This window comes from Sminthopsis crassicaudata, chromosome 2, assembly GCF_048593235.1.
Source record: "Sminthopsis crassicaudata isolate SCR6 chromosome 2, ASM4859323v1, whole genome shotgun sequence".
Taxonomy (NCBI): domain Eukaryota; kingdom Metazoa; phylum Chordata; class Mammalia; order Dasyuromorphia; family Dasyuridae; genus Sminthopsis; species Sminthopsis crassicaudata.
Genome location: NC_133618.1, coordinates 368125646 through 368150162, shown reverse-complemented (window position 1 = coordinate 368150162; position 24517 = coordinate 368125646). Strand labels below are relative to the sequence as shown.

The following is a 24517-nucleotide window of genomic DNA, read 5'->3' as shown; positions in this document are numbered from 1 at the left end:
AGACTAAAGGAGGTTGGCACATTCTCAAAGTCCAGCAGAGTTCTGTTAATCCCTCATGTGCTGGGAGTGACAGAGAAGAGGGCAACTAGTCCTGGATCTCATGCAATTTGGTTTGGGAAAAGAGCTTAAAGAGCTCACTCTAGAAGAAACTGAAGAAAAAATGACCCAGACCTGCCCTTGAGGAGTATGGGGGCAGATAAAACTTAAAATAACAGATCAGTTAAATATTTGCCTGTATAGCACAGGATTCTGAGGATGGGAGAGAAGGAAAGGTTCTTGGAGTAGGTTGACCTTGAGTTAGACGTTGAAGGCTGGGCAAAATTTGGGAAGGCAGAGGGGAGAAAAGAGGTCATTACGGATGAGGGAACAGCAAAAAGGTACAAGGAAGGAGAAACCAGAACTAAAAGAGACTGGATCTTTCCTTGGGGTAGATGAGCTGACAGCAAAGGAGAGAGTCCTTGATTCTTGTTTTCTCAGTAAATAATATTACCTTTATAATCTGGAAGTAACAACAAAAATGCTTAATAAAGATGGAAGCCCAAGATGGCTAAGAAAATAGTACTAAGAGAGTACTTAATGCTTTCTTTGATGATTGCAAGTCATCTGGTCCAGAAAAGTTACATCCTGGAGTTCTGAAAGAATTAGGAGATGTGATTATTGAGCTATTATCAGTGATACTAGAAATACTAGGATAAAAAGGTTGGCCTGGTTTTCAAAAAAGAGGTGAAAATTGGGTCCATACTTGACTTCAGATCTTGGGGAAAGGTTAGAATGAACTAAAGAAATGACTGGTTGACCAAAAGGGAAGCAATGATTGATTACAACATAGCTCCATCAAGAAAAAAAGGTCTTACCTAGTTAATCTCCCTTCATTTTAACAGAATTATTATGCTAGTAAGTGAGGAAAACACTATTGATATAATTTACCTTGATTTTAGCACATATATATTTAGCAAAATAATATTCTTGCAAAGAAGATTAAGAAATTTGGATTCAATTATTGTTCTGTAAGAAATGATGAGCAGGCTGATTTCAGAAAAGTCTGGAAGATTTACATGAACTGATCCTAAGTGAAGTCAGCAGAACCAAGAGAACATTGTATGTAGCAACAAGATTTTGTGATGATCAACTGTGATGGACTTGGCTCTTCTCAACAATGACGTGATTTAAGGCAGGGGTTCTCAAATCGCGGCCCACTGAGGACATTTATGTGGCCCGCCGGCTTATGGCAAATGGGCTGAGGGGCGGAGACAGAGTGTGAGTTTTTGTTTTTACTATAGTCCGGCCCTCCAACAATCTGAGGGACAGTGAACTGGCCCCCTATTTTAAAAGTTTGAGGACCACTGATTTAAGGCAATTCTAATAAACTTGTGGTGGAAAGTGCCATTTACATCCACAGAGAGAACTATAGAGACTGAATGTGGATCAAAGCACAATATTTTCATCTTTTTGTTGTTGTTTGCTTAGTTTCTTTTTTCCTTTCTCCTGTTTTTTCCCTTTTGATCTCATTTTTCTTGCACAGCATGATGAATGTGGAATGTGTTTGAAGAATTGAGAATTGTTTGCTGTCTTAGCTGGGGGAGAGGAAGAAAAATTTGAAATATAAGGTATTGCAAAGGTGAATGTTGAAAACTGTCTTTGCATGTATTTAGAAAAATAAAATACCAATTAAAAAAGAAACGAAATCTGGATTCAATGATAATGAAAATTGACCATATTGCTGTTTGCATGGCAAGCCTCAGTGTTTATTAATAGCTCAATGGTGCAAGGTCTCCAGGACAATACCCCAGGGATCCTGTTTGGCCCTGTGTCTTTGCTATTGTTTGGATAAAGGGAAACTTAGTGTGCTCATCAGATTTAGAGATCACTCCATATTCATCATAGGGAACTGGAATGCTAAAGCAGGCAATTAAAAGGTAATTGGAATAACAGGCAAGTTTGGTTTTGGAGTACAAAATGAAGCAGGGTAGACACTACTAGAGTTTTATCAAGAAAACTTGCTAGATATAGCAAACAATATTTTTCAACAAACCAAAAAGTGATTCTACACATGTGATGAGGTTTAAGAAATCTAGAATGCACGGAGTCATCTGTAAAGAATTCAAGAACTCAAACCCATCTTCCACTCAAGGGGCAAAAAGCTTTATTATGATGCTTAGTAAGCAGGAAAGTTCCTTAAGAACTCACCATTTACAAGGTGAAAAATGCTATAACAAGGGGGAAGAGATGGTAAGGTGGGCCAAGTTCCTAACAAACCCATAATTTACCAGAGGAAAGATGCAAAACTAGCAAAACTTGCAATTAACAAGGGGGAGGGGAGAGTTTGGTATAATAAAGAAATAACCTCGAGGATTATAATCCATAGCTTGGCCTCCTGATTATATACAGTAAATTTTTAAAAGGGTCACTTCAACAAAGACCAATTTAGGGGCAAGATAATCCTATCAAAGCTCCTCCCTCTGGCCCACTTAGACTTTGGGTTGCTAGCAGGGACATAGTCTTTTGCTGAGGTATGGCTATCACCAAAGAATCAGTATTGATTTCAAATTGTTTATATACTTTGCAGCCAAAGGTGGAGAAATAGTTAAAACAAGACCTAGTCTACTTATCAAAGGGAACTGCCTTTGATTTTTCTCATTGCCTATGTTGTCATCCATTTTTTCCATTTTTTTTCTTTCAAATTGTCTCACCTCATAAGTCCCAAGAAAAATTGGATAAAATGTTTGTCTTTGGTCTAAAAGAGATGACTAAATGATCATTCATTTTAATAACCTCTTGACCTTGAAAATAAAATGATTAAATTGCCAAAAAATAAAAACAAACAAAAAAAAACAGACCTGGGGCTGACTGTGGCTCACAACATGAGCATCTTATTACAAAATGTAGACTTAAACTGAAGTAGGAAAGACCATCAGACCATAGAAGTAGATCAAAATAGCATCCCTTATGATTGTGAAGTAGAAGTGACAATACATTTAAAGGATTAGATCTTGAATTTAGAGTAATGGAAGCAACCATGGATCAGAGGTTCATGATATTGTACAGGGGAAAGCAAAAAAAAAAAAAAATTTTAAAGAAAAAAAAGAGCAAGAAAGCAAAATATTGTCCAATGAGGCTTTGCAAATAGCTTCAGAAAGTAGGAAAGACAAAAATATGGTAAGAATATAGCAAGGAGAGATAAAGTTTTCTTAAATGAGCAATGCAAAGAAAACAATGGAATGAAAAATACAGGAAATCTCTTCTAGAAAAGTAAAACTATCAAAGGAATGTCTCATGCAATATGGCCATAAGATCAATTCTGATGGACATGGCTCTTTTCAACAGTGAGAAGATTGAGGCCAGTTCCTATTATCTTGTGATGGAAAAAACCATATATACCCAGAGAGAGGACTGTAAGAACTGTGTGGACCAAAATAAAGTATTTTCACTCTTTATGTTGTTGTTTGCTTGCATTTTTTTTCTCATTTTTTCCTTTTTGATCTGATTTTTCTTGTACAGCAAGATTATTGTATAAATATGTATACATATATTGGATTTAACAAATATATTTTACTATATTTAACATACATTGGATTACTTGCCTTCTAGGGGAGGAAGTGGAGGAAAAGGGGAAGAAATTTAGAACTCAAGGTTTTGCAAGGGTCAATGTTGAAAAATTATTCATGCATATGTTTTTAAAATAAAAAGTGTTAATAAAATTTTTAAAACTTAAATAAATTAATAAATTTTTTAAAAGAAAATAAATTTCAAAAAGAAAAGGAAAAAATGGGTAAGATAAAAGACAAAAATGGCAGAAGTAGAAGAGATTAAGAGGTGGAAAGAATAAAAAAAAAAGTATACAAGAAAGATCTTAACATACCTGATAACTGTATTACTGATTTAGAGTCAGACATACTTGATCATAAAGTCAAGTGAGCATTAGGATGCACACTAATAATAAAGCTAGTATTATTTAAAATCTTAAAGATGATTCTGTTAGAGTGATACACTCAAAATGCTAGTAAATTTGGAAAATTCAGCAGTGGTCACTGGATTAGTAATGCTCAATTTACGTCTCAATCCTAAAGAAGAGAAATGGTAGTAAATTGAGTCAGTCAGTTACCTTATTACTTAAAGTGAATAACTAAACACCAACAGCTGATATCTGCCAAGTAAGACCAATTGGTCATTCAATCAGAAGTGGGAACTAAAGTTGGACAAGACCCAAATAGCTCCACTGAATTAATCAACTCTGGGCTTCAGGCTAAATCCCCAAAGCCTTAATCAGTTTAAAACTTCTTGAAGGCCATTAAAGGAAATGAAATGAAACCACATAGGAAGCTGTTCGGATTGTGTGGAGGTATTTGCTTAAACCCTTTGCAGCTCATATCAAACTGGAGCACTAATTTGCAACTGACAGATTCAAGTCTGGTGGTTTAGATGGTGGAAGGGTTCCAGGCAAGCTTCTGTGAAGGATTTAATCTGACTGTAGGAAAAGGTCTCTGCTTTGATCTTGGCCTCCTTCACTCCACCACAAACACTCCATATTATAGAGTAGTGGGTGTGTGTGTGTGTGTGTGTATATGTATACAGTATATACTTATATACTTATACAGACTTATAGGATTGGGAGATTAGACCCCATCCAATGTTCAGTTCTAGGCACCAGACATTGGAAAAAACATTGATAAATTGGAGCATATAGCATGATACACAATAAGTGTGACAAAGTTTTCATTTTGCTTTGATTTTTTTGGAAGCAAATGGAGTTAAGGGGTTTGCCCAGGGTCACACAGCTAATAAGTATCTGAGGCCAGAGTGGAGCTCATTTTCCTGACTTCAGAGCCAGTGTTCTATCTACTAAACTACATGGCTGCCCCAGCAAAGGATTTTAAATGTCATATTACCACCAGATAAAATAATGTCATATTTACTTTGAAAGAAAGAAGATTCTTGATGGGTGGGGAAACATGATGTTTGCCTTCAAGAATTTGAAATTGTCCCATATGTAGAAAAGATCAGACTTTTTCTATTTGGTCCCATGGAATAGAACCACCACCATGGAAGGATGGATTTTTATACTTAATTTCAGAAGAAAAAAATATTCTAGCAATTAGAAGTGACCCAAAATAGAATGGGATACTTCAAGAAGTGGTGGGAAGACACCTACAGAAAGAACTGATAGTGTCTGAATAGAGATAGAAGCATACTCTCTTTTTTTAACTTTATTTTTCTTCAGGGTTTTTTTTTGGGGGAGAGGGAGATTTGTGTTTTCTTTCACAACATGACTTATGGAAATGTTTTACATAGCTTTATATGAGCTGGGAATGGGGATAAAGGAGAGAATCTGCAACTCAAAATTTTAAAAACAAATGTAAAAACTTGTTTTAAATGTAATGAGAAAATAATTTTTTAAAAAAAGAAATTTTTTAAATTAAAGAAAAAAAGGAAGTGGTGGGAAACATAAGCAGTAGTTGGACAACAATTTGTCAGGTATGTGATGGTTTGGCCCAGGTTAAAGGTTTAAATGAGGCAGTAAACATCCTCAAGCCAGAAAATTAGGTCAAATGGGGACTCAGAAGACCCAGATTCTAGTCCTAAGTTTTCACTAAATTACTTAAATCTTCTTTAAAACCTTCCATTTCTTATCTTGTTGTCTCCCATCTATAAAGTGAAGAAGTTGAAATAAATCTCTTTAGTTATTGATGTTAATTCCCTGTGGATCTATGATACTGACTGAAGGAGAAGAGTAAAGGTTTATGGAAAAGGACAGAGAAAGATAAAAGGACTAATGCTTTTTAATAGTATTTTATTTTTCCTACTATATGTTGTTTACAGGAAACACACCTGAAACAGGATGAGACATTCAACCTAAAAGTAAAAGGGTGGAGCAGAATCTATTATGCTTCAGGCAAAACCAAAAAAGCAGGAGTAGCCATCCTCATCTCAGATCAAGCAAAAACAAAAATTGATCTAATTAAAAGAGATAAGGAAGGGCATTATATCCTGCTAAAGGGAAGCATCAATAGTGAAGCAGTATCAATATTAAACATGTATGCACCAAGTGGTGCAGCATCTAAATTCTTAAAAGAGAAATTAAGAGAGCTGCAAGAGGAAATAGATAGCAAAACTATAATAGCGAGAGATCTCAACCTTGCACTCTCAGAATTAGATAAATCAAACCACAAAATAAATAAGAAAGAAGTCAAAGAGGTAAATAGAATACTAGAAAAGTTTGATATGATAGATCTTTGGCGAAAGCTAAATGGAGACAGAAAGGAATATACTTTCTTCTCAGCAGTTCATGGAACCTATACAAAAATTGATCATATACTAGGGCATAAAAACCTCAAAATCAAATGCAGTAAGGCAGAAATAGTAAATGCATCCTTTTCAGACCATAATGCAATCAAAATAACATTTAATAAAAAGCCAGGGGAAAATAGACCAAAAAATAATTGGAAACTAAATAATCTTATACTAAAGAATGATTGGGTAAAACAGCAAATCATAGACATAATAACTTCACCCAAGAAAATGACAATAATTAGACATCATACCAAAATGTGTGGGATACAGCCAAAGCAGTAATTAGGGGAAGTTTTATATCTCTACAGGCCTACCTGCATAAAATAGAGAAAGAGAGGGCCAACGAATTGGGTTTACAACTAAAATTGCTAGAAAAGGAACAAATTAAAAACCCCCAGACAAACACAAAACTTGAAATTCAAAAAATAAAAGGTGAGATTAATAAAATTGAAAGTAAAAAAACTATTGAATTAATTAATAAAACTAAGAGTTGGTTTTATGAAAAAACCAACAAAATAGACAAACCCTTAGTAAACCTGATTAAAAAAAGGAAAGAGAAAAAGCAAATTGATAGTCTTGAAAATGAAAAGGGTGAACTCACCACTAATGAAGAGGAAATTACAACAACAGTTAGGAGCTACTTTGCTCAACTTTATGCCAATAAATTCGATAACTTAAATGAAATGGAAGAATACCTTCAAAAATATAGCTTGCCCAGATTAACAGAGGAAGAAGTAAGTAGTCTAAATAGTCCCATCTCAGAAAAAGAAATAGACCAAGCTATTAACCAACTTCCTAAGAAAAAGTCCCCAGGACCAGATGGATTTACAGGTGAATTCTACCAAACATTTAAAGAACAACTAACTCCAATGCTATGTAAACTATTTGAAAAAATAGGGATTGAAGGAGTCCTACCAAATTCCTTCTATAACACAGACATGGTACTGATATCTAAACCAGGTAGATCGAAAACTGAGAAAGAAAACTATAGACCAATTTCCTTAATGAATATTGATGCTAAAATCTTAAATAAGATATTAGCAAATAGACTTCAGAAAATCATCCCCAGGATAATACACTATGACCAAGTGGGATTTATACCAGAAATGCAGGGCTGGTTTAATATTAGGAAAACTATTAGTATAATTGACCATATTAATAATCAAATTAATAAAAACCATATGATCATCTCAATAGATGCAGAAAAGGCATTTGATAAAATCCAACATCCATTCCTACTAAAAACGCTTGAGAGTATAGGAATAAATGGACTATTCCTTAAAATAATAAGGAGCATATATTTAAAACCTTCAGTAAACATCATATGTAATGGTGATAAACTAGAACCTTTCCCTGTAAGATCAGGAGTGAAACAAGGTTGCCCACTATCACCATTACTATTCAATATAGTACTAGAAACTCTAGCCTTGGCAATAAGAGCCGAGAAAGAGATCCAAGGAATTAGAGTAGGAAATGAAGAAATCAAATTGTCACTTTTCGCAGATGACATGATGGTATACTTAGAGAACCCCAAAGACTCTGCTAAAAAGCTATTAGAAATAATTCAGAATTTTAGCAAAGTCGCAGGATACAAAATAAATCCACATAAATCCTCAGGATTTTTATACATTACCAACACAATCCAACAGCAAGAGATACAAAGAGAAATTCCATTCAAAATAACAGTCGATAGTATCAAATATTTGGGAATATATCTACCAAAGGAGAGTCAGGAATTATATGAGCAAAATTACAAAACACTTGCCACAAAAATAAAGTCAGATTTAAATAATTGGAAAGACATTCATTGTTCTTGGATAGGCCGAGCGAATATAATAAAGATGACAATATTCCCCAAACTAATCTATTTATTTAGTGCTATACCAATCAGACTCCCAAGAAACTATTTTAATGACCTAGAAAAAATAACAACAAAATTCATATGGAAGAATAAAAGGTCGAGAATTGCAAGGGAACTAATGAAAAAAAAGTCAGAGGAAGGTGGTCTAAGTGTACCTGATTTAAAGCTATATTATAAAGCAACAGTCACCAAAACCATTTGGTATTGGCTAAGAAATAGACTAGTTGATCAGTGGCATAGGTTAGGTTCACAGGACAAGATAGTGAATAAAAAGAGCAATCTAATCTTTGACAAACCCAAAGATCCCAAATTTTGGGATAAGAATTCATTATTTGACAAAAACTGCTGGGAAAACTGGAAATTAGTATGGCAGAAACTAGGCATGGACCCACATTTAACACCACATACTAAGATTAGATCAAAATGGGTCCAAGATTTAGGCATAAAGAACGAAATCATAAATAAATTGGAGGAACATGGGATGGTTTACCTCTCAGACTTGTGGAGGAGGAAGGAGTTTGTGTCCAAGGGAGAACTAGAGACCATTATTGATCACAAAATAGAACATTTTGATTACACCAAATTAAAAAGTTTCTGCACAAACAAAACTAATGCAAACAAGATTAGAAGGGAAGTAACAAATTGGGAAAAAATTTTTACAGTTAAAGGTTCTGATAAAGGCCTCATCTCCAAAATATACAGAGAATTGACTTTAATTTATAAGAAATCAAGCCATTCTCCAATTGATAAATGGTCAAAGGATATGAACAGACAATTTTCAGATGATGAAATTAAAACTATTTCCACTCATATGAAAGAGTGTTCCAAATCACTATTGATCTGAGAAATGCAAATTAAGACGACTCTGAGGTATCATTACACACCTGTCAGATTGGCTAAGATGACAGGAACAAATAACGATAAATGTTGGAGGGGCTGTGGGAAAACTGGGACACTGATGCATTGTTGGTGGAGTTGTGAAAGAATCCAACCATTCTGGAGAGCAATCTGGAATTATGCCCAAAAAGTTATCAAAATGTGCATACCCTTTGACCCAGCCATACTACTACTGGGCTTATACCCCAAGGAACTACTAGAGAAGGGAAAGGGTCCTGTATGTGCCAAAATGTTTGTGGCAGCCCTTTTCATAGTGGCTAGAAGCTGGAAGATGAATGGATGTCCATCAATTGGAGAATGGTTGGGTAAACTATGGTATATGAATGTTATGGAATATTATTGTTCTATAAGAAATGACCAACAGGAGAAATACAGAGAGGCTTGGAGAGACTTACATCAACTGATGCTGAGTGAAACGAGCAGAACCAGATCATTATACACTTCAACAATGATATTGTACGAGGATGTATGCTGATGGAAGTGGATTTCTTCAACATAGAGAAGAGCTAATCCAATTCCAATTGATTAATGATGGACAGAACCAGCTACATCCAGAAAAGGAACACTGGGAAATGAATGTAAACTGTTATTTTTACCTTCTGAATCCAATTCTTCCTGTGCAACAAAAAATTCGGTTCTACACACATATATTGTATCTAAATTATACTGTAATATATTTAACATATATAAGACTGCTTGCCATCTGGGGGAGGGGGTTGGGGGAGGAAGGGAAAAAATCTGAATAGAAGTAAGTGCAAAGGATAATGTTGTAAAAAATTACCCATGCATATGTACTGTCAAAAAATGTTATAATTATAAAATAAAATAAAAAATTTAAAAAAAAAATAGTATTTTATTTTTCTAAACACGTTCAAAGATAGTTTTCACCATTCACCTTTGGAAAACCTTATGTAAGGATTAGATTTTTGAAGGGCCCAAAATACCATGAGGGTAATCTGGGAAGAGTGAATTTAGGGCAAAAAACAATAAACCTGGCTATGTCTGATCCCCAGAATATGCTGCCTTGAACATTTAGCACAGTACCTGGGAATATAATAGGTGCTTAATAAATGTTTATTGACTTGAGAAAAAAAAATAAACCAGAATATGCTGCTTTCTCCAAAAGGCTTTGCAAGAAGAAGGGCACTGGAAACAGTTCTAGATCTTTACAAAGACTGTGAACAATTAGAAAATAGAGTAGGCCACCTGTGATTTCAGGAACCCATTTCCTTGGATTAGGAGAAGTGGAATAAAGTTATAACGTGAATATATATATATATATATAAAATATAACGCGAATAGTTTAGGGACAGAAAAATTGGTGTACTGGGCTGGGCCTAAATCAGACCAGTCCCCTGGTAGTTTGAATTCAATATGGAAACAAAATAAGACACTGAGAGATCATTCAACAGTTAACAAAAAAGAGATTTTCTTAACCATAATAAGGAAAATATTCAACAAAGATACGCATAGAGGTCACCAAGTTGATTCAGACAAGTGTCCATCTTCTTTTCTTTTATATATATATATATATTTACCAGCCAAGCATCAAAGAGTTCTTGGAGTTCTTTGTGTAGGCTTTGTACACAAGTGACCAGTAATTGGAAAGTGATGTCAACAACTGAGTCTTCAGTTCCCTAAGCAATCAATAATTAATTTTTTTAAGACAATCAAGATTAAATAAATTGCCCAGCATCACACAGCTAATAAGTGTCTAAGGCTGAACTTGAAATCTTGTCCTCTTGATTCCAAGGTCCATACTCTATTCACTGTACTCTCAACTGTCTCTCAATATCTTTTAAGGAAAAATTAGCCTAACTTATGTGGAAACAGGGGTGAAGAATATTGCTCCTTTAAAAACTTATCAAACTGTGCATTTTTGTTATATATATATATATATATACTACTGGTTTTATATCCTTAAAGGAGGGAAAGGGATCCACGTGCAAAAAATGTTTGTGGCAGCCCTTTTTGTAGTGGCAAGAAACTGGAAACTGAGGGGATGCCCATCAATTGGAGAATGGCTGAATAAGTTGTAGTATATGAATGTTATGGAACATTATTGTTCTGTAAGAAATGACCAACAGGATGATTTCAGAAAGGCCTAAAGAGACTTACATGAACTGATGCTGAGTGAAATGAGCAGAACCAGGATACACAGCAACAAGATTATAAAATGATCAATTCTGATGGACGTGGCTCTCTTCAATGATGAGATGATTCAAACCAGTTCTAATTGTTCAGTAATGAAGAGAGTCAGCTACACCCAGAGAAAACCATGAGAACAGAGTGTGGAACACAACATAGCATTCTCACGCTTTCTGTTATTTGCTTGCATTTTGCTTTCTTTCTCAGTTTTACCTTTCCTTCCTTCTAGATCCAAATTTTCTTGTACAGCAAGATAACTGTATAAATATGTATACAAATATTGTATTTAACATATATAAATATTGGAAAGCAACTCTTGGTCTTGTATAGTTATCTCAGTTTTTGATATGTCATGAATATCAGATTTTTATCAGCCGTATTTGGGGAAAATCTATTTCCCATTTTTTGGTTTATCTAATTTTGTCTGAATTAATTTTATTGTTGCAAAAATATTTTAAATGCAGGGGCAGCCAGGTGGCACAGTGGATAGAGCACCGCCTTGAATTCAGGAGGACCAGAGTTCAAATCTGGTCTCAGACACTTAACACTTCCTAGCTGTGTAACCCTGGGCAAGTCACTTTAACCCCAGCCTCAGGGGAAAAAAATATATATATTTATTTTAAATGCTACATAATTTAAATGTCTTAGTTTGTCTTTTATGATCATATCTATTCTTTGTTTGGTTAAGAATTCTGCCCTAATATGGAAAATGCCATCCACATCTAGAAAGAGAACTATGTTGTTTGTTTGCTTAGTTTTTATCTTTCTCATGATTTTTTTTCCCCTCAAAAATCTGATCTGATTTTTCTTGCACAACATGACAAATATGGAAATGTTTAAAAGAATTGCACTTGTTTAACATATATCAGATTGCTTGCTGTCTTGGGAAGGAAGGAGGTAAGGGAGAACGGGAGAAAAATTTGGAACCCAAAAGTTTTACAAAAATGAATGTTTAAAACTATCTTTACATATATTTGGAAAAATAATATTGGGGGAAAAAAATTCTCTCCCGAGTTACAGCAGTGACATGTAAATGATCCACCATTCTGAAAGAAGCCCTCCCAGAAGCAGCCCAACCCCCTTGTCTGAGCTCTTTCTCTTGTGATGGATACCAAATTGAGAGAGGTCATAGTGACCAATTCCAGAATGTTCCCACTACCCCTCCTCCTCTGGCAGTATCCCAGTCATCCCTGACCCAGCTCTAAGGTCAGGATCTAGCCATCCCTAGGGAAAAAGCAAGGGCCAGGCAGATTTGGGCTAGGCACCAGTCTATACAACATGCCCATAAACTATAGGCAAGACAGGAGAAAACACACACAAACACACACACACACACCTGACACAAGTCAGGGTAGGTCAAAAGAAAATAAGGCCAAAGGAGAAAGGAATCATGCTCAATCTAAGAGGTGCCCTTCTTCCAGCTCTCATTCATGCACCCAGCTCAATTCTTTCCCTTTCTAGATTTACCTCCTTAGAATTCCCCAAATTCTTCTCCTCTGAACCTCTGAATTTTACAGATGATGAAAAATTAAGGCCCAAAGAAGGAAACGATTTGCTCAAGATCACAGTCAGTATTTGTCATGAGACTCGACATGTCTTCTGGTTTTCTGATTCCTTGATGTGTTCTTTCAATTATTCTATATGCTGTTCTTTTCTTTTTGATATTCTTGTTTTTAAAATTTTTTTAATAATAGCTTTTTATTTTCAAAATACATGCAAAGGTAATTTGCAACAGTCACTCTTGCAAAACCTTGTGTTCCAAGTTTTTCTCCCTCTCTCCCTTCCCTAGATAGCTAGTAATCCAATATAGGTTAAACATGTGCAATTTTTAAAAACTTATTTCCCACATTTATATGATGCCTTTCTTATATGTTCTCCCAGGATTCCCTGGTCCTTCTAACCAACTCTTTCCCCACCAAATCTATCACTTTCTCTTCTTTGAACCTGTACTTTGCTAACCCAGATTCCATTTTATGTTGTGTTAGTTTTTGGTAGAATATGCCCAAGTCAGGGTCTTGTTCCTATTCCAGGCTTCAAGAAGCTTTGCTTTCATCTCTCTGTAGACTCCCTTTACATTGTCATTAGACTATTTCCCAAGAATATTGCCATTACTTGTGATGGAGAGAGAGCCATCTGGGATCATAGAGAGGACTGGGGATTTAGGGTGGATAAGGCATAGTGTTTTCACCTTTGTTGTTATTTGCTTACCTTTGTTTTCCTTCTCATTTTTTTTCTTTTTAGTCTGATATTTCTTGTATAGTGTGATGGATGTGGATATGTGTGGAAGAGTTGCCTTTGTTTGATACATATTAGATTGCTTGCTGTCTAGAGGAGATGAAAGGGGAAGGGAGCCGGGCTTTGCAGGGGTGAATGTTCGAAGCTATCTGCATATATTTTGAAAATGGGAAACTATAGTTTAAAAAAATGCAAAGAATATTGTCATCAAGGAACTGGAAATTGAGTAGATGCTTATGAACTGGGGAATGGGGAATGGTATATGAAGGTAATATAAGACAATAATAAATTGTGAGCAGGCTGATTTTAGATAAGCCTGGAAAGACTACATGAACTGATGCTGAGTGAAGTGCTGATGAACTGAGTGCAGAACCAGGAGAACATTGTTCACAGAACAAAGAAATTATACGAGAATCAACTTGGCTCTTCTCAATAATGCAGTCATTCTTGTGATATAAAGTGCCATCACATCTGGAGGGAGAACTATGAGCACCAATTGTGGATCAAACCATGATATTATTACCTATTTGTTTCCTTTTTTGTGGTTTCTTTTTTTCCTTTGGGTCTGATTTTTCATGCACAATATGACAAATATAGAAATGTGTTTAAAAGGATTGCACATATTTAACCTATATCAGATTGTTTCTGTCTTGGAGAGGGAGGAGGTAAGGAAGGAAGTAGCAAAATTTAGAACACAAAGTTTTACAAAAATGAATGTTGAAAACTATTTTTACATGTACTTGGAAAAGCAAAAAACTATTGGGAAAAATGCCATAAAGAAAATGCCAAAAAAAGAAATTATTCCTTAGCCAACTCTTTGTTAATAAGGTAACGATAGATCAATAATGATAGCAATCATCATATTGCTTTCTGATTCACTTGATTGACAATCCCTCTGTGCCCTAATAGATAGTGAATTTAATTGTAGAAGAAAAATCTCCTTACCTAGTAGGCCAATCTGCCCTGGCTCCCTGCCTTTAGCTAAGCTGGTCCTTTTGGCCCTAGTGCTGGCCCCAGGGGTCCCTCTCAGAGCTTGCAAAATGTTCCCAAGATTCACTGACAGCCAGCAGGTACTCGAGGGACCAGAGGAAGACTAACACTGATAACTCCTTTATACTTAAGTAAGTGAAGGTAGACAAGCAACAAGCATTTATTAAGCTCTGGGTATTTGCCAGGCCCAGTGCTAAGAACTATGATAAAAATGCAAGCCAAAAATTATCCAGTATCTGTCATTGTTTTGAAGGAAAGAGGGAGAACTCATTAAAAAAAAAAAAAAAAAAAAAAGTGGCAAGAGGTGGAGTACCAATGCTAGGATGGGTCAGAGAGTTCAGGGATATAGACACTTTGATCCTGTGCAGCCCCAATCTTTGTCCTCAGGTAAATTGATGCTTAGCATCCATCATCTCTTGTTCTTCCTACATGACCAGCCCACCTCCTGTTTTAGTCATACTGCTCTGAAGCCATCCTTTCTTGGCATCTCTCTGCAAAGTGCTTTGTTGCCAACATGTCACAGCCCACTCACTCTTCCCAGGTGTCACTGCTTTGTCATTTGGGTGAACTCCAACTTTGATTCTTGAGACTGTGATAGCCTCAGGAAAGCAGAAAGAAGAATTGTTATTAAAAAGATGGATCTTTGTTTCAGGGGAAGTTTAAGAGTTGAATTTTATGACTTATAAAAAGACTTTCCTTACAACTATCCTGCAAGACAGTTAAGACTAATTTTACAGAAAAAAGCAGGGTTAGTGCTGTGAATGGGACAAGAATCCAGGTTGTCTAAATTCCAAATTTAGTGGATAAGCATTCACTACATTGGATTTGAGCAGAACCTTAGAGACTATAGAGACTCCTGGAGCAACTGAGACCAGAGTCACATTTGGTTCTGGCAGCACCATCCCCCAGCTCTTTATTCTTCCCAAGCAATAGGTCTTGAGGGAGTAAGACTGAAAAATGCAGACATGACATATTTAAGCCAAAGAGAGTAAGGATAAAAGGGTGTGGAGAGAAAGGCTGCTGTTTCTGGAATCTAAACGTGGTGAAAAGAATCCAATAAGTGTAAGGAAGCAGGGTGTTTGGCATGTGAGGAAGTCTCAGCTGGTAGAAGAAAATCGGGCTATTAGCTTACCTTCCCATCTTCTGAATCACATGGGTTATCTAAAGAAGATGGGAAGGAAAAACAATGGCTTTTAGCAGTTTCTCTTCTAGGAGCTGATAATCATTTCCTTGTTGATGACTCTTGAATGTGTATGTCCAGATCTCTGCCAGTAACTCCAGTGCTACCTAAATCTAATGAACATTTCAAGACTCAACAAATCCAAAATACAATCCAGAAGAGGTTTTTGAAAGGGAAGTTTTTCTATCCTTTCCATCTTTGAATTGGTTAAGCAATTCTTAATCATACTTTCAGTGGTTCCTCATAGCTTCCAGAACAAAATGCAAATTCTCTTGCTAGGAACTTGGCTTTCACCTGGCTGCAGCCAAGCCTTTTCAGATTACATATTCTTCCTAATCCTCATCCTTTAGTTCCAGTTCTACTTTGAAAACGCTCAATTGTACCACAATTAAGGAACAATGTGAGCACAACTTTCAATTTCTAATATGCAACATTTCCACTAAACTTGTAAACTGCAACTCTTTCTGTAAGCTTCAGTTGCTATTTCCAAGGTCAATACATATTTATGGTGTATCACTCCCAGAGGTAAGGGTGGAATGATTGGTCTGAAAGCAATTCCATTGGAATCCAATCCTCATCACCTTCTGTGACCAAGAGTAGTTCTCCTACATCCCTATGGGCTTGGGATTAAGATTTTTGCATAGGATTTTTAGCAACTCCTGTGGCAGAATGACTACATAATGTTCCATCTCCCACATTTGTACTAACTGTCCTATGTTCTCGGAATACTCTCCACCTCTGCCTCTTGGAAGGCTTCAAAGCCCGTATGTCACTTCCTTTAACCAAATCCTATTAAGTGCAAATTCCCACCTTGTTTAAGTAAGCCTGGATGAATTTCCCTCACCCAGTACTGGAGAAAGGATAGATATGGGAAATGCAAAGTCTAAAAGTGACAGTTCAGTGTATGGAGGCAAACATCTTTATAGATGAAGTAAATTACAGAATGTTGAAAAGATTACTGGAAGCCAAAGAAAATACCAAATTTAAAGGATGCCCAGGGAAGAGTACCCCAGGCATGGATGCAAAAATCAGCTTACACTAAAGCAACTTTCCTTTCTCTGGAATATATCCTATGGGGTCAGAAGAAAATAACATGATCCAGGCCATGAGTCAGGCCAAAACAATAGTTTTATTTCAGCATTCAGCAATCTCAGCCATCAAAAAATAAAACTCTAACACCAAAGGATGGAAGGAAGACTTCTCTACAGCATGATTTAGGTGGGCTGCATCCGGAACCCCCCCGGGGCACCACAGGCAGGAAGGATGGTGGTTATTCATTCATCCAATAAATTAGGAAGCGAAGAATTCAGGGGGCCAACTGCTCATTTCTGGGCTGGCATAAGGTCATCGATGGACTGGCCCTGCTCCAAACGCTTCTCCATCTCAATGAGCAACTTCACACCATCCACCACCATCTGCACCAGCTCTACCTCTGAGAAGCCCAGTCGATCAGCATTGGAGATGTCAAAGACACCACCCACAGCTGCTGTGTCCACTCCACCTGTGTAAGGAACAGGGTATTAGAGGCCTTCAGGTACCAGTACAGTTCAAGGGATGGAGGCCTCCTTGATCCTGATATTGTAAAGAAGTTTATAAGTCTCAGCTATTATAAAGTGAAGTCTTATTCTCTGCAGGTCTTGTTATGGTAGGGGGCAAATCTGGTTTAGTTTTTAGGGGTTACTGTCAACCACTGGCCTTATCCTATCCACTTCCCTCCTCAGTCAGACAGGAAGAGCCTATTCCCTGACCTTGCCCTCCCCTTGTACATACCTGTGCCCCTTTTCTGCAGTCTCAGCTTCTTCAGCACCTCGCCAAACTTCTCATACTTGCCCAGGTGGGGAAGTTTGATGTGGACACCTGCACGCAGGCCTGTGCCCAGGTTGGAGGGGCAGGTCAGGATGTAGCCCAAGTGGGGGTTCCACATGAACTCGTAGTTCTTGGTCTTAAAAAGGGTTTCAATCTAAAACGTGTAAGAATTATAACCAGTCAGCCCACATAATGTTGTCTCCCCCTAGTCCATAAAGTCCGGAAAGCCTATTTTCCCACATCCAATGCAAATGATTAGAGCTGGAAGCCTCAGAGGCAGAAGGATCCCAAGGGATGCTGTTCATCCCTGTTGGCATGGTTCCCTATGAGGCAATTGGGGAATAGTACCGAACCCCTTAAGGAGAGAACATGAAGATTCTCTTCCAGGGGGTAGAAGCAGAGAAAGGAAGGAGCCTAGTGGCGTCAGAAGCAAGTCCCCATGGACCAGTGCCATGGTAACAACAGTAAGCAGATGCCAATTACCAAGTCATTTCCCCCAGAGGCAGTGAAAGCCTAACTTTACTTCTGAAAGGGACAGCAAATTCTTGGCCATCAGGTGAGCAAACGTCAGAAGCAGGTGCTATGGCTACCCTGAGCCTATGAAAAGCGCTACCTTCCCCATATGGTGAACATAACCATGCAGAGGACAAATGGATCAGCTCCAATTACAAAACTTTATTTTCTAATTGGGGGCTAGGAGATGGACCTAAGGGATCACCCTTTAACCTGAAGCCACAGTGACTATGGGACTGCCTCTAGTCAAGTGGTTTCTTTCCAATTCCCCCTTACCTGGGTGAGCCCTGTGCAGAACCTTGTGAACACCTCTTTCATGTTACCTCCCTTCTGCATGGAGATAACCCTCAGGTGATCTTCCTCATTAATCCACACCAGAAAGGTCTTGTTGTCATTGTGCCTAAAGGCAGAAACCAGAGTTCTAGGTTGCACATGTTTAAGGATTAGAACAAAAAAAAAAAAATGCAGCTACAATGTTCTACAGAATTCTTACAATGTTTTTAAATACCCAATATACAAATATATAAGGTCTTGTGTTGCAGTTCAAGTTTTTTCTACCCTAATTTAGGGAAGGCAGGAGGGAGAGAACAGGAAATGAACTGGACAAGATCACTTTATTATCAGGGATAGCACAAAGAATTCCCAGATCTCAGGAAAGAAAGACCATGGCCATGACCTTGGCTCCCTAAGTGTAGCAAGCTAGATGAGACAAAAAGCTTATGTTCCAGCCTTCTCCCTGAAGGTCAATGGAAGCTGGCACCTCCTCCCCCCCTTCCACCTGCCTTGGCAAGGAGGAAAAGCTTAAACCAGTCCTGGCCTTCTCTTCCTCCCCAGTGCTACCTGACTGCTGGGATACAGCTAACTATGTCACAGGGGATCTGGAGAACACCTCCAGATAGCAGGAGTGGGGGGTAGGGCAAAGATGTGTGGCTTACAAGATCCAGAGCACAAACTGCCATCCCTAAAAGGGCAGGTGAGGGGAAGAGAATTTTGAGAAGTATTTTAAATTAATGCTAAACAGAGCATTTAGGCCTGGACCAATGGACCGGGGGCAGAGGGACAACAAGTTTTTTCCTTTCTGTATTTCTTGGTAGTCAAGTCAGTATGGAGCTTGCAGGGCAAGATCACCTAGGTGTCATCTCAGCACTCTTGGCAGTGAGCCAGGAAACGTAGTGCTTTAAAGTTAGGTTATGAAAAGTCTGCTGCCCAGCTGAGGGGGCAAAATCTAGGTAATATGCTAAGGGACTCTGGTCACTGGTCGGAAGGAGCCCATCTCTGGCCCTCAGTTAACTTCTTTAGAGAACTCCTTATAAATAATCCATTTGAAATGGAAATGCTGGCAAGTGGAAGTCACAACTCCAAGCCCCACAGGACCCTCATCCAGGCCTACAAGGTCACATGGTTGCCATAGGAACCTGAGGTGCCATATTGGCAGCAGCTGGGTGTGCTAGTCAGGCAGGCAAAAGCACAAGTTCGTCTGGGTATGGCTAAACCCCTTAACTTTCCTTCCAGTCTAGTGTCCAAGTATTGAGCAGGTGAAGATTGAAGGGTGTGAAGATTGAAGGGTGTCTCTTTAAAGTGCTTCATTAGGCCTCAGCTTCCCAATTTTAACAAATTTCTATTAGCAGGGACTGAGCGCATTTTCTGTACAAGCATTTTATGCAACATGTCAAGGGTTGTTTGCCAAGTGCTTTGAGGTTAATATCCATTCCCTTTTTACAGGAACAAGAGGCTGACAGAATTTTAGTGATCTGATGACCAAGATCAAACTCCAGGCCCAACTGCCCAACTGAGCACTCTAAATCTAGTTTTTGGCAGTGTTGGGGGAGGGGGGGTTAAGACTACAGGCCTTTTTCCTCTGGAGACTTCAGGTTTTCCTCATCATAAAAGATTGCTGGAGTCCCTACAAGTTCTAGGCCTGGCACTCACCAAATGCCCCTGCCATCAGGCCAGTCTCGGGCCATGCCAGATGCCAAGAGGAGGGGGGAGACGGGCTTGTCGAAGAGGAAGTGGTCATCAATCAGCTGCTGCTGTTCCTGCTCAGTCATGTTCTTCAAGGCGTAGTACTTCCCATTCAGGTCACCTTCCAGGCTGGCCAGAGCTGTGGGCAACCAGGAAGTCAGTTATTGACAACACACCAAAAGACCCATGATGGAAACCCAGATATCCCCCTACGCTCCTGCCCCTAGCTTTGGGACTAATAGCACTCAGTCAGGTTACCTCAGCTTGGTCCCATGCTGTTGTCATTTTCTGCTGACCACAACCAGAAATGCCATAGGCTAGGGAATTGGGACAAGTTTGACGAAAGAAAAAAAAAAAAAAAAGGGCCTCATTTCAATGGCTTTATTTTGGGGAGGGAGAGAGGAGGGGAGTAAGATTTCTGCCTTAAAAGTGAGAATCTCAGACACCTGCCATAATGAGTCTGAACTTAGACTACTCCCAAGGCCAGATGCCTTTTATCTTCAATCCCTCAGGGAAATTTAAGGCAACTCAGCTGACCCAGTTCTCATTGGGATGTTTCAGGATTATCCTCTCCCCTTTTCCACTCTAAAAATTATATAGCTGGAGGGTGGGTGGCCAAATAATGTAGAATTTATAGTTAAAATGACTACATACTGAGGGGGCCCTGCTGAATAAAGCTGCAGAATTCTAGTTTTGTTGGAAGATGCTAGTGAAGGAACCTCTGAATTCAAGGTCCAAGGACAGCCCCTGGCAATGACGGGATGAACTGCTATCTAGTTTTCTCAGTACCCTGGGGAGGAGGGGGAGTCTTCCTGCCTGCCGCAATACTGCATCTGGCCATACAGGGTCACCACCTTTTGGACAGCAGCACCTCTAGCTTTCCACTTAAGGCTTCCAAAGAATTTTCCAATTATTCTAGCTTAGATTTAACATGGGCTAAGTCCCTATTCAATAGAGGAGATGACAGGACTATCACTTTCATCAGTATAAAGTGCTCAAGGTGAGCTGAGAATATAGGTCCCGTTGGAGTGCTTCCTACTGCCGCGGTGTGAAGGAAGCTTGGTCCACCCCTCCTAGGAAATACCTTCCACAGAGAGTTTCTCTACTGCACGGCGCTCGCCCCGGCTACAATGTGGAGGCAGGCAGAACCCCCGGATGCTACGACCAGTTCGAACACGAGAACTCAGCACATAGTTAGGATCCAGGTCATCACCACCCTGGAGGTAAAGAAATGAAGATTCGGGTACAGCTCCCAATGCAACCCTTAGCCTCAAAGCTAGCTCATGACTCTTCCCTCGAACCCTGTCCCGGACACCCCAACTGACCTGACAGCTTAATCACCTCCGTATCCATCTTCCCCCTCCCAAGCCCCAGTCACTTCCATCCGCATAGGGTTTGGGATAGGCTAATCCCTTTAGCACAGAGTTGAGGCTTAAGAACAGAGCCATATAAGGGCAAGCAGCCAGAGACTGGGAGGGGGGGAGGAGGGAGCAACCTACCTGCAGATTGTCAGGGTTAAGATCAGTCTTATGCTCATCTGAAGGCTTGTAGCCACCATGGCGGTCCTCAATGATGGGATCAAAGAGTTCCTTGAACACCTCATAGCTCTCTTCATCTCCAGCCACACAGCCCACAGTCATGATGAATGGGTGCCCTGCATGGAGGGAAAGGCAGAGGATGTAGAAAGGAGTCTAGATCGGGAAAATATGGGCCCCTCGTGATCCATGTGGCCTTGTGATATTTGAACCCAGATTCTTGGTCTGTATTCTTGCTGTAAAATTTTCCCGGTAGGATGAGTAAAGACATGAATATTTTCACCCACTGGGAAAAATGGAATACATGCCTTCCACCTGTAATTAGTGTGCCCTAGTACACTATCCGAGATTGTGGGGAAATAGATTAAAGGCATTTTTCATCCTCAAAATGGGGAGTTGGGGAAAAGCACTTTTCTTCCCTCGGAAGAACACAATTTAGAGACTACTCCCAGTTATTGAGGACTGAGGACTTAAGGAGGGTGTGCAAGGCAAAGAAAGCCAGGATGGGAGGACATTAAACCTGGACGAGGTGTGGGGGAGGGAGGCAATACCTGGGTTGTCCACGCCGGTCTGAATGACATCATCCAGAGTGAAGCCGCTGGATGTGGCCTTATCCCGGAGTTTCAAGTAGAGCTCCAGTGTCAGCACCTTCGCCATGTGGTTGTTGTGGTTGGAGAGGTCGGGGTACTCCTCCTCGGCGGAGCAGCGGGACTTCATCGTGTTGTGGCTGTTGGAGAATGGCATGGCGGCAGGAGGCTGGCAGGGTTACCAGGACAAGGTCACTCATTCAGCCCCCAGCTTCTCCTCGTGCACCCCTACTGGGAGCCCGAGTCACAGCCGCAGGGAGAGGGGGGAGGAAGGAGGGAGGGGAGGAGGCTGCGACAACGCCCCGAGCAAAATGTACAAAGCCACTCCGCAGACTGCCGGGCTGCCTCCTCCTCCCCTCCCTTCTCCTTTTCCCCCCACCTCTTCCTCCTCCTCCCGGCAGCCCTCCCAAGGTCAAAGCCGCCGCAGCCCTGCAGCCCCGCAGATGGGTAGTGGTTAGGGGACCCAACGCCTGCTGGCCAGGACGGAGCCGGGAGGAGGGTACGCAGGAGGCGTCCTAAGGAAAGGACCCCCACTCTCCCCATCTTTTCCTCCGCAGTGTCTGCAAGCCAGTGTTGGAGTGGGAGGAGCTGGGGGAGGGTGTGCACAGGGAGGAGATGAAAGCTGGAAGATGGGGGAGAGGAGCCTAGGCAGGGAGGGAATGCAGACCCGCCCTGGGTCCCACAGCACCCGCTCCTGCAGCAGCAGCCATCTGATGGCTCGCCTCACCTCCCGGAGATATGCCCGTCCGGAGGCGCTCCCCCGACATCCCGGGAGAATCAGGAGGCAGAGAAAACTAACCTCTCTTCCCAGAGTCCGCCCCGCGCTAATCCGAGGTGTGGGGGAGGCAGCAGCTGTCCCCCTCCCGCTCCCCCTCCCGTCCCCCGGGCTCCGTCAGCTATCACCTCCGCCCCCCAGAGCGGCCCCCCCTCCCGATCCTGAAAGCAGCCAGCCAGGCAAGACAAAGGGGACCGGGACGCCGCAGCTCCCGGCGGACCCCCGCGGAACAGACGGGAGCCCCGTCCAGCACCCCCCAGGACACACGCAATCACAATCACACCGGCTTCAGTGCCGAACCACGAACAGGTGCGTCGGGCTGAGCCGCAGGAGCTCCGCGGCAGGCGCCGGGCCGGCCACTCACCGCGGTCGTTCCCGAAGGTCGCGGAGGGAAGGAGCTTCGGAAGATGCTGCGGCTGCTGCACCGAGATCTCAGGCCACCTAAGCGGAGCCCAGTCACCGAGTCTCAGAAGCGATACCCTCCTCCGGCTTTATAGAGGCCAGGATGGGCCCTCCCATTGGTCGGTATTTATATCCCATTCATTCTATTGGTCCCTGGCGGGAGGGAGTCTCCCCGCTGTCTTTGTCTATTAGCAGCTTGATGCCTTCCATTTTGTTTACCCTCCGGGATCCGCTGCCCTCCCCCTCTCTCCCCCGGAGGGAAGCCTAGAGCCCCTTCCTCAAACAGGGGCGCGAGCCCCGCCTTCCCACTCCCTTCGGCCGGCGGCCGCGGGCTGGGGGAGGGGAGGGCGGGGAGAGTATGAGAACACGAGAAGGGATGGGAGGACATCTCCCGGGCTTTGGAAACTGGAGGAGGCTTTAGAGATCAGTCAAGTCAAGCACAGCCAGATAACAGGGGACGCGCTTGGCACACCTGAAAGCGCTGCTAGTCATTCCATGCTAGTCCAGCTCCTGATTTTAAAGGTGGAGAAACAGAGACGGCCGATGAGAAAGCGGCAGTCAGGATTCAAACCCAGATCCTCTCCGCTACACTGCACCTTCTCACCAAATGCCAGCCTCCAAGGCTTTGTCTATTCCCCCGGCGCAGAGCTGGGTGGATGCTTTCCAACCTTGGCAGCTGGGGGATGACGCAGGGCTCCTAGTCCTCCGCAGCCCAAGGGTAGATGGATGTCACTGGGATCAGGTGACCCAAGCTCGAAGCCTGAATCTCTCCCCCACCACCTTATGGTGAAATCATGAGATGTCAGTGTCACAGAGGGGGAGGGGAGAGCATGACTTAGAGATTCATTGGGTCCAATTCCCTTATTTTATAAATGGGAAAATTGCACCTCAGAAAATTGAGGGAACTTTTCCAAGGTCACAAAGCAAGTCAAGTGGGAGCGCCAGAATTAGAATAAGAGAATTTATACAACTGAAAGAAATCTTAGAATCTATAAATCCAACCCTATCTGTGCATAAATGAATAAACAATCAATAAGTGAAGACTGTCGAGAATCTGGAGATCTGGATTCTAGTTCAAAGGAAAATAGCAATGAGGACCCACAAGGAAACTTCTTTCTGACCTGAGAATCTGTTTCTGCACAATGAGATGGTGGCCCTGGGTAATCGTAAAAGGCCTTTTTCAGGTCTGAGGTTTCTATTCTATGAGGGAAAAACGGATGGGATGCAAAGAGCAGAATTTGGAATCAGAGTTGGAATTCTTTATGACCAGAGGAGAACTAGAGATCATTATTGATCACAAAATAGAAGATTTTGATTACATCAAATTAAAAAGTTTCT

General features: G+C 40.7%; 1 protein-coding gene across 3 annotated transcripts; it reads right to left on the bottom strand.

Annotated features, from left to right (window-relative positions):
- Nucleotides 1-16709: 16709 nt before the first annotated feature.
- On the bottom strand, nt 16710-23281 carry LOC141556644 (creatine kinase B-type). 3 transcript variants are annotated; one of them, XM_074291093.1, is made up of 8 exons: nt 23142-23281; nt 21967-22171; nt 21380-21534; nt 20965-21097; nt 19848-20019; nt 18195-18318; nt 17370-17559; nt 16710-17100 (listed from the first exon to the last, which is right to left on the bottom strand). In XM_074291093.1, exons 2-8 carry the CDS (start codon nt 22157-22159, stop codon nt 16922-16924), a joined length of 1146 nt encoding a protein of 381 aa, XP_074147194.1. In that variant the 5' UTR covers nt 22160-22171; nt 23142-23281; the 3' UTR covers nt 16710-16921. The 3 variants fall into 3 exon arrangements, with proteins under 3 accessions (XP_074147194.1, XP_074147195.1, XP_074147197.1); XM_074291094.1 differs by having other exon boundaries at nt 21967-22142; nt 23142-23254; XM_074291096.1 differs by having other exon boundaries at nt 23061-23238.
- Nucleotides 23282-24517: the final 1236 nt, after the last annotated feature.

What these genes read in the sequence shown, in the direction of transcription:
- LOC141556644 (XM_074291093.1), bottom strand. Translation starts at nt 22,159, where the DNA reads ATGCCATTCTCCAACAGCCACAACACGATGAAGTCCCGCTGCTCCGCC. An exon ending in GACCGGCGTGGACAACCCAG is followed by an intron (nt 21,535 to 21,966) that starts GTATTGCCTCCC and finishes CCCTCCATGCAG; the next exon opens with GGCACCCATTCATCATGACT. An exon ending in ACTGCAGAAAAGGGGCACAG is followed by an intron (nt 17,101 to 17,369) that starts GTATGTACAAGG and finishes TTCCTTACACAG; the next exon opens with GTGGAGTGGACACAGCAGCT.